At 43.6% G+C, this 14,312-nt stretch overlaps 1 protein-coding gene across 1 annotated transcript in view; it reads right to left on the bottom strand.

Annotated features, from left to right (window-relative positions):
- The window catches only part of LOC142083536 (unconventional myosin-X-like), a 94,156-nt gene that overhangs the window by 45,394 nt on the left and 34,450 nt on the right, over positions 1 to 14,312 (bottom strand). Inside the window, exons 10-17 of the mRNA XM_075153069.1 lie at positions 13,597 to 13,726; positions 12,623 to 12,741; positions 8,741 to 8,887; positions 7,922 to 8,022; positions 5,661 to 5,727; positions 5,110 to 5,202; positions 1,356 to 1,424; positions 398 to 480 (exon numbers count right to left, since the gene is read on the bottom strand). Of these exons, the coding sequence (XP_075009170.1) occupies positions 398 to 480; positions 1,356 to 1,424; positions 5,110 to 5,202; positions 5,661 to 5,727; positions 7,922 to 8,022; positions 8,741 to 8,887; positions 12,623 to 12,741; positions 13,597 to 13,726 (809 nt within the window). The remainder of the gene's footprint in view (positions 1 to 397; positions 481 to 1,355; positions 1,425 to 5,109; positions 5,203 to 5,660; positions 5,728 to 7,921; positions 8,023 to 8,740; positions 8,888 to 12,622; positions 12,742 to 13,596; positions 13,727 to 14,312) is intronic.

The raw sequence follows: 14,312 nt of genomic DNA, 5'->3' as shown, positions 1-14,312 counted from the left end.
CCCCTGTACGAAGGCTGACATTTGACAGCATGGCAAGGAGCCTTGACTCAGTCAGAGGCAAATTTGCCATTGTTGGGATAGGGAGGTAAGAGGAAGAAGAGGAAAGGGAGAAGAGAGGAGGGAGAAAACCAGCATTTCCTGGAGGGATTTCTGTCATGCTTGTATAGCTCTTTTCAAAACTGGGACAACAAAAGTACCGATTAAATCTGTGCCTCATCTGACTTCTCCAGCTCTCCTTTCTTTTGCCAGGACGCTTAAGCACAAAGAGAAGAATGATAAAGAATGATGCCTGATGCTCAGACAAAAGCAATTGCTTTCCTTGGTCTGGTTATTACATGAATGTGGCTTAGTCCAGCCCCACAGATGTGGCCTCCTCACAAGCATAAGGGGGGCATACCTGCTGTCTTTCAGCATGTTTAAAATGTCATCTCGAAAGGTATCTCTGTTCTTCTCCAGAAAGCCTCTCACATCATATAGCACCTGCAACGCAGACAGAGCCACTAGAACAGTGCCATACAAATCATTAAGCACTTCTACATTAACATGCCAATGTACAAGACCTCCAGCAGAGCTACACAGTAATGCTGCAGGCATGTGCCAAGATCCGAATTTTTGGGGTCAAAAAGCTCCAGAGCTCTGCAATTACTGGCAAGAAAGTGGCTTTTAGCCATCAATTAAAAAAAAAAAAACCACAAAACCCCCTCAAAAACAGGAGCAAAGTGAAACAGCTGCAGAGATTTGCCTGGTGTATGTGTGTGAGGAAATCCTCAGCAAGGTGTGAGGTACTCCATTCACTTCAGGAAATATTAACTATGCCACCCAGTGCCCTGACCTCCCAACCACTAGTGCTCAGCAGATACAATTCTAGGAGGAGGTTAGCCATTCTTTAGTGTGCAGGTGCCCTCCCTTGACACATCTCCATCTGCTCCATGTCTCTTCACAACAAAGAGCAGCATTTAACCTTCGAGGCTTGGAGACCTTTTCCTTTTTGCAATAGGTATTTAGCCTTTTTTCCTCCTCCCCAAAAGTCAAATTTTTCTTGTGATTTGGCTTCAGGTTTTGCTTGTTTGTGAATGTCCAAGGAAAGACAACATGAATAACAGAAGTAAGGAGGAGTTTATCCCCCAAACCAAAAATTACCTGAGAAACTCAAACAAACATTCAAGCTGGAGAATATAGTACTGGAGAATGATGTGCTATTTTAAGCCCATCACACTCCCTGTACTATGGTATGGGGCACTAACTGTGCGTAAACACACAGCTCTGAGAGATATTCTCGATTTTTGGAATCTAAAATCCAGGGCCTCAAGCCCAAGATACACCAAGCATCTCACAGATACACCATGAACACCTACCTCCCCAGCATAATGTCTTATGCCAAACTGATGGTCTGTTACCCGAGGCTTCACATAGTAGTGGTTGCTCTGAAATGAAATAAAAAGAAGCTGGTGTAAGAATAACAGGCTCAGTCAGGAACTCTGACATGACTATGACAATGATGGGATGGGCAAGGACCTTAGCTGTTGCAGAGCCCGACCACATCTACTGCAGCTATCTGCAGCTACATTACAAATATGTTATTCCAATAAGATGGAAAAATCCAGTCCTTCAAGGCATTCCTCATGTGAGCAAGGGCTTGCAGAATCAAGGTTGGGCAGGCATGCCATGGATGAAATGTTAATTCTTGCATGTCTGACACCTGAGGAGACTGGGCTCCACGCAAACCATGTGGTGCAAGACACGGGATTAGGATGCAGGGAAGATGGTAGCTTTGCAGAACAGCTACACATCTTTTCTTTGTCAAAGGAAATATCATACCAATCTCCTGTCTTCCTCTATATTTCATCTTTCTTTGCACCTGTCTTCCCCTTTTTTCAATATTCATTTTTTCTCTCTCTTATTGGCTGTTCTACTCTCTCATTTTTCTCCTCCCTTCTTTGTTCTATGAAAACTGTTAACTATGTAAGAACAGCCATACTGCTTAAGACCAATGGTCCATCCAGCTGACTATTCTGCCTCCAGCAGTGGCTACGTAGGGTAGAGTAAGAACAAGGCAAGTAAATGATACTTTCATCCTAATACTCTCTCGAACTCCAATTATTTTCATGAGTTCTGCCTAACTAGTAACCCCAAGTGGATACTTGCCCATTCCAAACCTGAACCCATGCAGACTTCCTGCATCCAGAGTGTCCTTTTGCAGGGACCTCTCCACTGCACAGGAAACTACAGCTGGTTGGTTTTAAGCCTAGCTCCCATTAGTGCCATTTGTCCTCTATGGGCATGTGAGACTTTTAAACCCATCACATCCCCCCTAAGTCATCTTTTCTCCACAGGGTCCCTGCAGGGTCCCTTCAACATAGTTTTCCATAACACTGAAGCTGTCCCAGACCTGTTGTTTACCAGATCTGATATAACCCCTTCTGGAGTGGAGGGGCCCAGTGCTGTACACTGTTCAAAGTGCAGGTGATCCATGGATTACGCAGTGCCATAACAATGTTTTCTGCTTTTATTCTGTTTCTCTGCTAGGAATTTCTAATACTTGATCTGGGTTTTTTATTACTACTGAGCACTGTGCTGATGTTTCCATGGAACTATCCATCACAGCCTCTGTCTGGGTCTTGCTCCTGAAGGGCAGCAATCTGCTCAGGGCCCATCATTTCAAATGTGAAACTGGGACTGTTTTCCTTCAGGCACACCATTTTACATTTATCTACACTGCTTTTCATCTTCCTTTTACAGCCCAATCAGTCTCATAAGGCCCCTCATAGTCCAGCCTTGCCCCATGAATCATCAGAAAACTGCTACCTCAGTGCTCGTATGGGACAGAGTCTTACAGGCCTCCCTCCATTGAGGTAACTGACCATTTACATTCTGTGAATTTGCCCAATAGTGAAATAAGGATTACAGTCCTATAATTTCCCAAAACACTTTCTAAAAATTAAAATATTTCCCACCTTCTCAGATAGAAGTACTAATAAAATTTTCAGTAAGATGTTGCACAGTATTGTTAGTAATTCAGCTCTTTTATCTTCAAGTTCTTTTAGCAGTATTGGGTGGATGGCTTCTGACCCTGATAATTTGTTAGTGCTGCTGAAAACTTTTTCATTGCCTTTTTTCCTTTTCATATTGACCCCATGTCTTTGCTCTTCCCTTTCCCCAATCCAGTCATCTTTTTCCAGCCACGAACTTCCCTCTCTTCCACTCCAGACAGGACTGTTACTGACTCTCTCATGTGGATTGGCACCCTCCTCTCCTCTCCCTCTCTACCAAGCCCAAAGATTTCATCCATGCCTACCACGCTTCTGGTTCCTTCTCCCATCTCCCCTATTGCTCTTTTCCCCAGTTGTATCAGAGGTCATATTCTCCTAAATTCCAGCTCTATGCTTTTCATCCTTACGCCTATTGCAATCCACAGAAAACACAGAGAAGAGGGCTAGTTCTTTTATGAGGTCCTTCAGGCTTTCCAGCAACACCGGCTGGATGCCTTCCAGTGCTCTTCTAGCCAGTACTAGAGACTTTAACTGGTACAAAAAACACTTTTGCCTTCAAAAAATGCAAACCCTAGAGCATTATCGTTCCTTCCTTCCTTCCTTCATTCATCATTCCTCCCTGCACTCCAACTCCTCAGCCTCTTCCATCTCTTGTAAGCTCCCTAGGGTTCCACATTAACTGCTATTCCCCTCAAAGCAGACAGAGGTGACACTATGAACAGCTTAATGAAAAGGCTACTCAATGCACAGAAATCACCAAAAATAGCAACCAAAATGTCATGGGGCATAAAGGAATGCAAAATAATACTGACAGTCTCATGCTGCTGTACAATAAACCACAGGTACCTTCCTACTAAGGGAACTGCATTCTGGTCTGATTATTTAACTCAGAAAAGAATAGAGAAAAGATGTAGAGGAATTCAGAGACAAACAGCAGAAAGAAAGAGGAGCTTTGAAATTTCTCCATTTGGAGACAAACTGAAGAGGTTGGGACAGTTCAGAAAGAAAATTCAAAAGAAGCAATGTATTAAAAATATTCATAAGTTCTCTATTAAAAGTTAACAAAATACCAACAACAACAAAAAAGGTCAATCAGGCATTCTCATATACCTTGACCTCTAATACAAGGAAAAGCCACAGTGGACTAAATTGAAGGCATCAATATAAGCCTAAAGAAATGAAATATTTCCATAAAACTATGTGTAAATAGCCAACCAGAAGTCATTGCTATTGTATGCAATTTGTAGTCATGAGTATTACTAGCAGAATTAGATGCAAATATGAAAAATGAGAATACCTGCATCTATGCCAATTAAAAAAAAATTGTCGGATAAAGGATACAAAGTTGTATATTTTCAGGCTTGGATGAAGCCTGAATTAGAGGACTAGGAAACATATAAGCTGACAATGTTCTTACTGAAGTAGTAAATTATTCCATAAGTCCATGCTACAGGGTTTAATTTGCTTTGTTTTCAATCTATTTGCTATTAAGAAGAACAGAGTGCTGGCTGTACCAGAGACAGGGTAAGAGATTGCTACAGTGATCTCACTGTGGTTTCTGTGTCCCCAGGATAACTTTCTGACCTGCATGAAAAAGCCCTTCTACTCCTGTGTCCAGAATACAAGAGGAGGAAAGAATTTAATTAATTAGGAACAATAAGAGAGCTTTCATTAAAAGTCATGAGGCAAAAACCGTCCCCAGCCCCAGGAGACAGAGATTTGACGTGCTCTGGAGCAGACTCCTGTGAGTCAGCTGGCAGGAGAAACCCATGCACACTGTGCAGCCGCATCCTGTGCCTGGGGTGCTGCCTCGTGTCCTGTCGAGACCAGCAGAACCTCACCTCCATCCCATGCTATAAATTCAAATCTCCTCTACCCACAGCCTGTGGAAGGCACACTCCCTCTCTCTATGTGCACAAGAGACCATTTGCAGTTTTCTTCACATATGACTTTTGTTCGGTGCAGCCTTATTAAACACTCGCAGGTTTGGGCCTGAGGCATTTTAAATTTCCTGCACAAAGCACATATTTTATATCAACAAAATCTTCACTTTCAGTTTTGAAATGCTGATGGGGCTAACATACTGATCATTTGCCTGCCGGGTTATTTTCTTACTTACCATATGCTGGCTGTGAAGCTTTTCCAGAAGGGTGTTGTCTGTGCCTTTCGGGAATCGACTCTCTTCATTCACCAAAGCCAGCAGACCCAGTTTCTACAGCCAAACAAGAGACGGGCTTTTACAGTCAGCAAAAGCTCTAACTATACAGCACGAAGCCAAGAACTGGGATCTGGACAGCACACTGAGCAATAACCCCTGAGTTATACTCAGCAAACCTCGAGCTGAAAGCAGAATTCTGGCCAGTCAATGCATTCAGCAAGCAGAACATAAGTGGAGATTATTTATAAAAAATTCACATTAAGGCTTTACTTAAACGCTGTTCCCTGTCTAAAATTATGACACCCTCCCTAAGCTTACTCTCAACAATGCGCAGAGATCTGCTTTCTTGAGCCGGCACTATGGCTGGAACAGCTCATACTTTTGCCAGGTCACCATGGGAAGAGGATCTAAGCAACTATCTGTTTTTAAAACCACGAAACCCCAGGGAAGGTCTCAAGACAATCAGCAGTCCCCACTGTGATCCCTGGAAAGTGTCACACATAACTGCTCACCTTCTCGATAAGGTCCAGGCACTCTGCATTATCCATCCAGTCAATGGCTTCCCAGTTTATCCCTTCCCTGACAGTAAAGAACAAACAGAACGAAGATGTGAAATGCAAAATCCAACGCCCTGAGGTGCAGGAGAACAGAAGCAGCTGAGCACGACAGCTGTCCCAGGACTCAAGACAATTTGCAGGAATTAGGCTTTGCCATGGCTGAGGAAAAAGAATAGGACACACAATGCAATGCTAACACAAGGAGATGGAAGTAGGAGACAGACTTTCTTATCCATCCCAGTGATTTAGACTGATGCTTATCTTGTAGTCATTGAGCAAATTCCACACCAAGCACTAAGAAATTGTAGTTGCTCTCAGTTGCTCTTTCAGAGTGTGATGAGCATCAGCCCAAGTGGTGGTGATGATGGACAGTTTGCTACACTGCTTCAGGAGTCAACTGCTGACCCACCAATCTGGAAAGCAGGCCTGAAGCACATCTGCCAGAAGACTGAACCACAATTCATAGGTCCACCAGAAGAAGAGACGGGAACAACTTTTCAGGGAGAGTTTTGAAGAGGATGACGCAGATAAGCTTTGGCCTGACATGCAGGGGACCTACAGGGTGGCCCTGCATCTTTCAGAATGGGAGCTGATGTAGGTACAGGAATGCAATAAGCGTGCTTTGAAAATCATCCATGAAATTCTGTAAATCTGTGCTGAATGTGTTTTCCCCCCTCTTACCACCTTCTTAGACTCCCACAATACAGGCCATTTCTGTTTTCAGAATCCAGAGAAGCCTGGGAATAACTCTTGCTCAGGAATCTAAGGAAGACTACAGGCTATGTGTGAAGTTACTTACTGACATTCTGATACAGACACCTTTCAGGTGAGGGCTAACGTTTTGAAGATAGTGAAGCTGTTGTCTTCAAACCCTTCAGCCTAGGCTTCATACTTTCAGGTTCAAAGCATTCAGAAACCTGTGTGCAACAGTTGGAAGCAACAAACTGGAAAAATTTCTGAAGAATGGAAAGAACTATCTATCCCCCACAGGAAACAGAATATCTTATCCACTTAATGACAAAAAATATCAGTTCACAGTGTTTCAGATTTTTGCAACAATGGGTGTCAGAGAGGCCAAATATTTTTACAAAAAGACCTCTTAGATTCCTTTCTAAGAGCAAGAAGACCTTCCAGAATGAAGGGAGCAGAGTTTTCTGAAACAAACCAAATCACAAATGAATCAAGGTGTCTCTAGTGCCACAGACCCCTTGTCTAATCAAATGACGAAATACATGGAGCTACTTACTAAACCTGAGGAAGCAGAGCTGGTACTGTGAAAGATGAGCTTTAATCACATTACCCTAGAATAACTTGACAAGAAGTCAATAATAAAATTCTCTTGTTCTTTCAAAGTTCAGCCACAGAACTTAAACTCCTATGTAATCATCAGGAAAAAATCTTTTGTCACGATGATACCATTCTTAACACAAGCTTCCTGCAATGGTAGAATTGGCCTGAGAAGTGAGTGCATAAATAGCCTTGCAGTTTTGTAATCTTTAGAATTTCATGAATTGCCTATTCAACTGTCTCCCTTTAAAAGGCTGCTCTCATTTGCCCTCACTGACCCTATTCAATTGCTTCGTTCACAAACATAAAGGCTTCTGTTTCAGAGCAAGAACTGAAGTATTTGTCTAGCAGCCTTCTCTAGAAGCAGAAATACTCTAGAACATAGCAGGTACTTCACAAAATACGGTCTAATATGAAGCCCACAGAAGAGAAACAGCTGTGCAGAAAGCCCCACACTCTTTAAGCTCAGAAAACAGCCTGATTTAAATCTCCTTGCTGAAGAAAAGAGCCCTTTTCACAGCATAGGAATCTCTAGAACAGAAAGAGCTGTCGGGTATCTATTCATCTATCTTTAGGGACTTTACTTTTTGCACACCAAGATTCCACCCGCATAACACCACCACTACCTTAGGTAACACATTACTGAAGTCAGTAATAAGGCCAGTGACCATGTGTTCTAACAGGTTAAAGCCCAAGATCCTCCCATTCAGCTGAGACATAGAAGGGAATCTTTTGTTTGGAGACAAGTGACCTATGCTGGCAAAGCATATGGACAGTGCTTACAGAGACACATCCACAGTCAGGGTTGCACTAAGGCCCAGCTGCTTCTCCTGCCTCAGCGGTAGGGACTGGAGAGCACAGAGGAGGAATGATGTCCTCCTTTCTACCACCCATGAAAACAATAGGGGGCCACTCCCTCCATTTGTCACCTGTTGTACTCCAGTTGCTCCAAGGAGAAGATGTGTTTGTTGAAATATTCCTGGAGTTTCTCATTTGCATAGTTAATGTTAAACTGCTCAAAACGATTCACCTGTAAGAAGAAACAAAGATTATAAAACTTAACATTCTTGTCCCTGGGCTCTAAAAGAATCTATAACAGCGATGGGGAAGGTGCCAAGCCTGGAATAAAGCCAGAGAGCATACAGGCAAGGGGTGTCAGATGGACATGAGGAGGACAATATGGGGAGGTCCACTAGGAGAACGGCTTTTGTAGCAAGGTTAATTCAGTAGGCCTAAATAGTACTAAAGGATGCTAAAGTCAATCAAATTTCTCTTCTTCTTAGGAAGAAAGAAATATAATTCCCTAAGTGTTAGGTCACTGGGCTTTCTCTTCTGTGAAATATCTGAGCAGTCACTATACGGCTGCTCAACATACATCCCTCATCAGTTGCCATTAGAAGCATTACACAGAGGATTCTCAACACAAGGCAAAACAAATGTAAACAAACAATGTGCACATAGGAGTTGGACATTTAATTTGTATACAAGTCAAAAATTCAGTATTACCTATCACAGCACATCTGCTTAGGGTCTGTGTCACAAACCAGACCTTGAACATCAGCCTACATGAATACAGGTGGTAGAAATGGGCAGCTAAATATATCTTGCTGCTCCCAGAGGGAAGTGGCAGTGGAGAAATGCCAGGATGCCCTATGCTAACCTAAACAGGATACAAACCTACCAAAATTCCTCCTATATGCACTGACACCTCCAAAACCAATCCACCCTGCAAAAGACGAAATCCTGACCTGAAAGTTCTCGAAGCCAAAGATATCCAGGATGCCCACAGACTTAAAGTTTTCCTTGCCTTTGATCTTCGTATTAATCTTGCTAATGAGCCATGAAAAACACTGGGAGTACAGCGCCATAGAGAGGGAGTCCCTGGAGTCAGCTGCCTGTAAATGCAGAGAGAAAAAATGAGTCACAGGGAGAAGAGAAGGCATAAGGGGCACCATGAAACTCTATAGGACTTCAGGTTCCTCCACTCCTCTTTAGGTGTCTCAGCCTCTGTACTGGTTGTGCATGGTGCAGTATTTATATGTACAGTCAACACTCAAGTTTGCAAATAGCCCAGCCACACACAGATGTACCATGTATGACCTTGGGGTAACTGAACTTGAGAGGCTGAAGCAAAATCACTGACATCTTTTGGAACAAGTGCTGTGGCAGAGAAGGTGGCAAAATACCTCATGACTAAGCCCACAGCAGTCATTTGCATCACCTGAGCCAACATTTGCAGTGACAGGCAAGGTATCTCGGTTCAGTACTCCTAGTAGAGCTGTCAAATGAGTGTCCGCTCAGTTTTTCAAAAACTGGTAGGGCAGGATTTAATAGAGTATTCTGTCACCAAGTTAGCCTCAAAAATCACCTCTCCAAAACTTTCTTGCAAACAGCATTATCTTACTGGAAGCCAGGGTGGGCTGGCCAACAGCCAGGATACGTGCCCCAGAAAAGCATGGGTTGAGAGACCTTTCTGGAGCTGAGCCAAGATCCCACGCAGTGATCATAACTAAGTGTGAGAGGTGGGAAAAAAAACCTTAAATTGTGATCACTAACAGGCAGTAGATAATGGGTGTATGTAAGTGTGTGGACGAATGTCCGAAATTGAACTTTTGAAAACTCAAGCAAAAGCCTGCTACTTGATAGCTATAACAGGAATGGGCTGGTTATAAGTTTTGATAACACTTGGACTAACTGGTGCGCCCCAAATCCTCCAATTAATAAAGAGACATGAGACAGAACCACAGATTAAGAGGCTGATCGCATGCTGTCCTTCTGCACATATGCTATTTAGACTAGAAAACCAGGACTTAGGGTTCTGGAAAGAAGAGGCAGCCAAAAATAAGGGTTTCCATAAAGAAGACATGATCCCAGAGAGTAGAAAAAGGGGCCAGGAAAGAAGGCGGCAAAGATCTTGACTAGAAGAAAGATGCTGGACATGGGGAAAGATCCTGGAGATCAGAGACATGTGGAGACAAATGTCAGGGTATGCCCAAGGACCTTGGCTGGTAGTTCCTGAGACTGCTAAATGCAAGGAGCTACACAACATGAACCAACAAAACTTTCTGCCCAACCCTCCTGGACAAGCAGCAATCTCCCTACCGGGAAAAGAAGTTGACACCTAACAAACGTAATACTGAGGGGTGAGTGAGCACGTATGTGAAATAATCAAGTAAAAACTATAATATTGTAATTTCATAAATAAACCACAGTATCTAGATCAATTACAGGTTGTTTACTCTGTCTTGCCTGTCACACCAGGGTAATTCCTTCAGTAGGCCTGACCAGCAATGACAGAGATCTTCTAAATGCACCCTCATCCTCTTCAGTTTTGCAAGCCTGAAAAAAGTGCCTTCTCCTGTTCTGCTTTGCTAATGGCACAGGCCAACTGCCTCTGAATCCTCCCAGCCCCTCTCAGCAAGCTCCTGAGGCCCAGCCTGCAAGATCCTCCTTTTCACCCAATCTCACTGTTTTTTTCCTCCTTTCTCTTCCTGAGTATTATCTCCTCTCCAGCAGCCCAAGGCCTAGGACACACAGCAATCTCCCTTCTTCACAGAAGAAAACATCAAAGCATGGGCACACACGCCTTTTCTGTGTGGTCTTCTCTCCACCAGATGGTCTGTCTCATTAGCTGGGACTAAGAATGCCCTCAAGGCCATGCCTCTGTAGTGTCTCTGGCTACACAGTAAGGTGGCCTCATTTTCCAGGAACAGGACCTCCCCATCCAGCTGTAAGCAAAACTGCTTTCCCCACAATATGGCTCAAACGAGATTCTCAAAGGCTCCTTTCATCCGCCCAGCTTTGCCCGCTTTCAGGCCCATCCATTCAGCCCACTGAAATGTCAAAGCTCAGACGGGCAATGAGCCCATTACACAATGAGAAATCCCTGGCAGCTCTATCAATGCGTTCCTGCAACAACAAGTAGGAATAGGTGGGCACAGGACATGAAGGCTTAAGCGGGAACAGTCTTTACAGGCCCAGTGTTGAGTGCGACAGGTTCACCTAGTGAAGGTGACTAAGTAGTAGCATCCACTTGCTATAACAATTTTTTTGCAGTCCTAGTACTTCACTGGGCTGCAAGCAGTAAGCGTAAGGTCCAACAAGCATACATGTCAGGAATAGCTATACTATCGGGGAAAACTCTATTCAGGGAGACCTCTGTAAATCCTACAACTGCGCACTGTTGCTCTGGACTGCATGGAGTGTCTCTGGCATTGTTATCCATCCTTGTGCACTGATACAGAAAGATGTGACTTATTTAGGACAGACAGCTGAGAAGAGGAACTGTGGTAGTAGATAGTTGAATAGGCTGAAAAATAATTGTCACACAATTTTATTGCAAAGAAAGGTCACAGACTATGAAAAAAAGATACCATTTCTTAAAGGCAAAGCTTAATTTGTGATATATTAGCAGGTGTGTTCCAGCAAGAAAAGAAGCAACTACTCTGGTGAAATGAGCACTGATGAGACTTCAGCTTGAATACAGTGTCCAGTTATAGGCATTCCACTTCTTGAAAGATGTGGGAAAACAGAGACAGAAGAAGAAGAGGTTTAGAAAATTACTTATAAGGAAACATTGAAGGAACTGGATTGTTTAGGTTAGAAGAGAGAACACCACGTGAAAAACTTCACAGAAGCGGAAGCTTATAAGGTGGACAGCTGGGATGTCAAAGGTAATCTAAATATGAGGAAAATCTTTTCAGCTCCAGACTCCACTGCAGCTAAAGCAGGATACTTAAAGAGGCTGTGAAATTCCTTCCATGGGAAATCTGAAGGAAAGTTAGTCGGACATCCGTCAGAGAGAGCCTAGTAACTCCGGTTTCTCTGCCAATGTAGGGGTTGGATTGATAACCCTCTGCAGTCCGTGCCAGCACAAGATTTCCATTACAGATGCTCATTTTGCTATAACACGATGCTTATTCCGTCCTAATAATATTATTCCTTGTTTCCTAGTGTCTCGCATTTTATTAATGACAGAAGATTTTCTACAGTTATCTGTGCACGGACCTAAAACACCAAGAGTGCCCTCAAGTGATCAGCAACACCACAAGTTAAAGTTAGTAAGCACAACACTGTAACGAACCACAGAGAAATGTAATAGATAAGCAGGACTGGCTCCAGCACGGAGTACAGGTTCAGAAGATGAGAACTACGTATCAGTTTATTTGGTCCTCCTTTGCTGTTGTATGGATACACAAAGAAACTACTGTGGGGTAACAACCTACCAACTGCCAGATGTTTCGTGGTAACTGTGCGCAAGCTTTTATCTTCTAGTAAATGCAGCGTAACCTGAGAGTTCTGCACGGTAAAAGCATGCACACATGCAATTACCACAAAGCATCTGATGTACCTTCTGCATGATACGAGCATGACCAATTCCTGGTGAGCGAAGGTGACTTAAAACCAGTATTGTGCATTGCCATTTGCAAGTGAACTCCCCTGTAAAGCCTAAAAAGCAGAGTCAACGTTGGGACCTGAACTACCAGTAAGGGCAAAATACTTGAGGAGACAGCTGAGCACCTAGGGGGTGTAAGAGGAAACCCTAAACTTGAATGGATGATACAAGAGGGGTACAGAGGGTCTGGAAATGCATATGTGGCAGAAGGAGTAGCATACATTAGGACACTTACCTGCTCCACAGTGAGAGGGGAGCTGATCTCTTCCCCACGCAGAATCATGGACCTCTGCGTCAGAACTTCAGAAAGCTGGAAGGCGTCTAAGCCCAGGAGGTCACTGGCAATGTTCAGCACTAATAACAAAGGAGGACACACTTTTTTCTCCTGCATGGATCCCCATTACTCATGGGAGATCCATATTCTGTAGCTCAGTGAGAAAATCCCAGGGACTCCTACAAGGCAAGTGACTAAGCCCCAGCACAAAACACACTCCCTTTTTCTTAATTCTTTTTGGCATACCCAAAGCTGTAAGCTCACATATCCAGTCTAAGGCAGGGTCAGCAGCTGTTATGGGCCACAGTCAGACACTCATGTAAGTCAGCCTTTCTGCTGACAACAGGAAGAGCAAAGCACTGTGTAAAGCTCAGCACCAGCAAAATATTTATTGAATGAGAAGATATGTTTTCCTAAAGGCACAATAGTGCAGTCTGAACGTGGGATCGCTAAATTTGGATGTCAAGAACAGAGGCAATTAACTTAAGACTTGAAGCACTTGTAATATACATTTATTGCTTCTGTCTGTTTAGGGATTCACTTTACCAGACCAGGTCAGATTGGATAACTGTAACAGAGATGCACACTAGCAGATGCTTCAAAGGAAGATGCAGGAAAGTCTGTAACAGACTACTTTTATCTCAAACTCCTCCCTATTCCTATTTCTTCCTGCTCCTTCAACACAAAAGAGAAACTCAGTCTGAGAGTATCCAGGAGAACAAACTGATCACAGGGCCACAGCCCAACTAAAGCATACCGGTGCTCTGGACCCATGCATCCTGTGGCAATGCTTTTGCATGGTTAAACTGCAGGGAATCTGCTGGCAAAGGCTCTGCAGACCAGCACAGCAGAGGGAGAAAGGACGATGGAGTGAGCTTTGTTGGGAGCCTTATGGGGCTTTGCATGGTCTACCAAGTTGCTAGGGTCCCACTTACCCGCTTTCGTTGTAACCTGGGCCCCCCCGGCTGTCATGAATTCAATGTTTCCCAGATGAAGCGTGCCAGAAAGAAGTTTGAAGATGTCTCTGATTTCTTCAGTGCTGAAGTCCACCACCTTCATGGCAGTCTATGCAAAACCATACAGCTAACGTTGGCTGTACGTACAGCCACAGTACAATGCAACCACCACACTCATGCCCAGCCCATATAAGATGTAAAACTCAGAATTATAGTCATCATGAATCAAAGTGAAACTATAAATCTGTCAGCTATAAATCTGTCAATGATCTTCACTGTCTCCCATTCTCTCCTTCATTTACCCTGTCCCCGTCTAAGGCAGGTGGGCATTTGCCCTATCCTCGAGTTGGACTTTGCTGCTGCCATTGCCTGTCTGACACACGAAGAACATGTTTGTCTGTGCCTGTGTGAGGAAATCCTTCCTACACTGGCAGTACAGGTTACTGATGTCACTGGACTGCTTCCACGTTCTGCCTTATCGTCTTCCCTGAAGGACAGATCCATATAATTTACTTAATTTACTCTGATCCATACAACCCCCTTAATTTAGTCTAGCTTAGAAAAGTAAAGATTTATGCAGCAATGTTTGAATCCAGGCTTTCAGCATTAACTGCTAGAAGGTTAGAAACAGGTTACCAGATAATGAGGAAGTATGGCACATTCCCCGTGTCTTAGTGCACGCATGTGAGCCAGGG

This window comes from Calonectris borealis, chromosome 6, assembly GCF_964195595.1.
Source record: "Calonectris borealis chromosome 6, bCalBor7.hap1.2, whole genome shotgun sequence".
NCBI lineage: Eukaryota > Metazoa > Chordata > Aves > Procellariiformes > Procellariidae > Calonectris > Calonectris borealis.
This window is presented reverse-complemented; position numbering and strand designations above follow the sequence as displayed.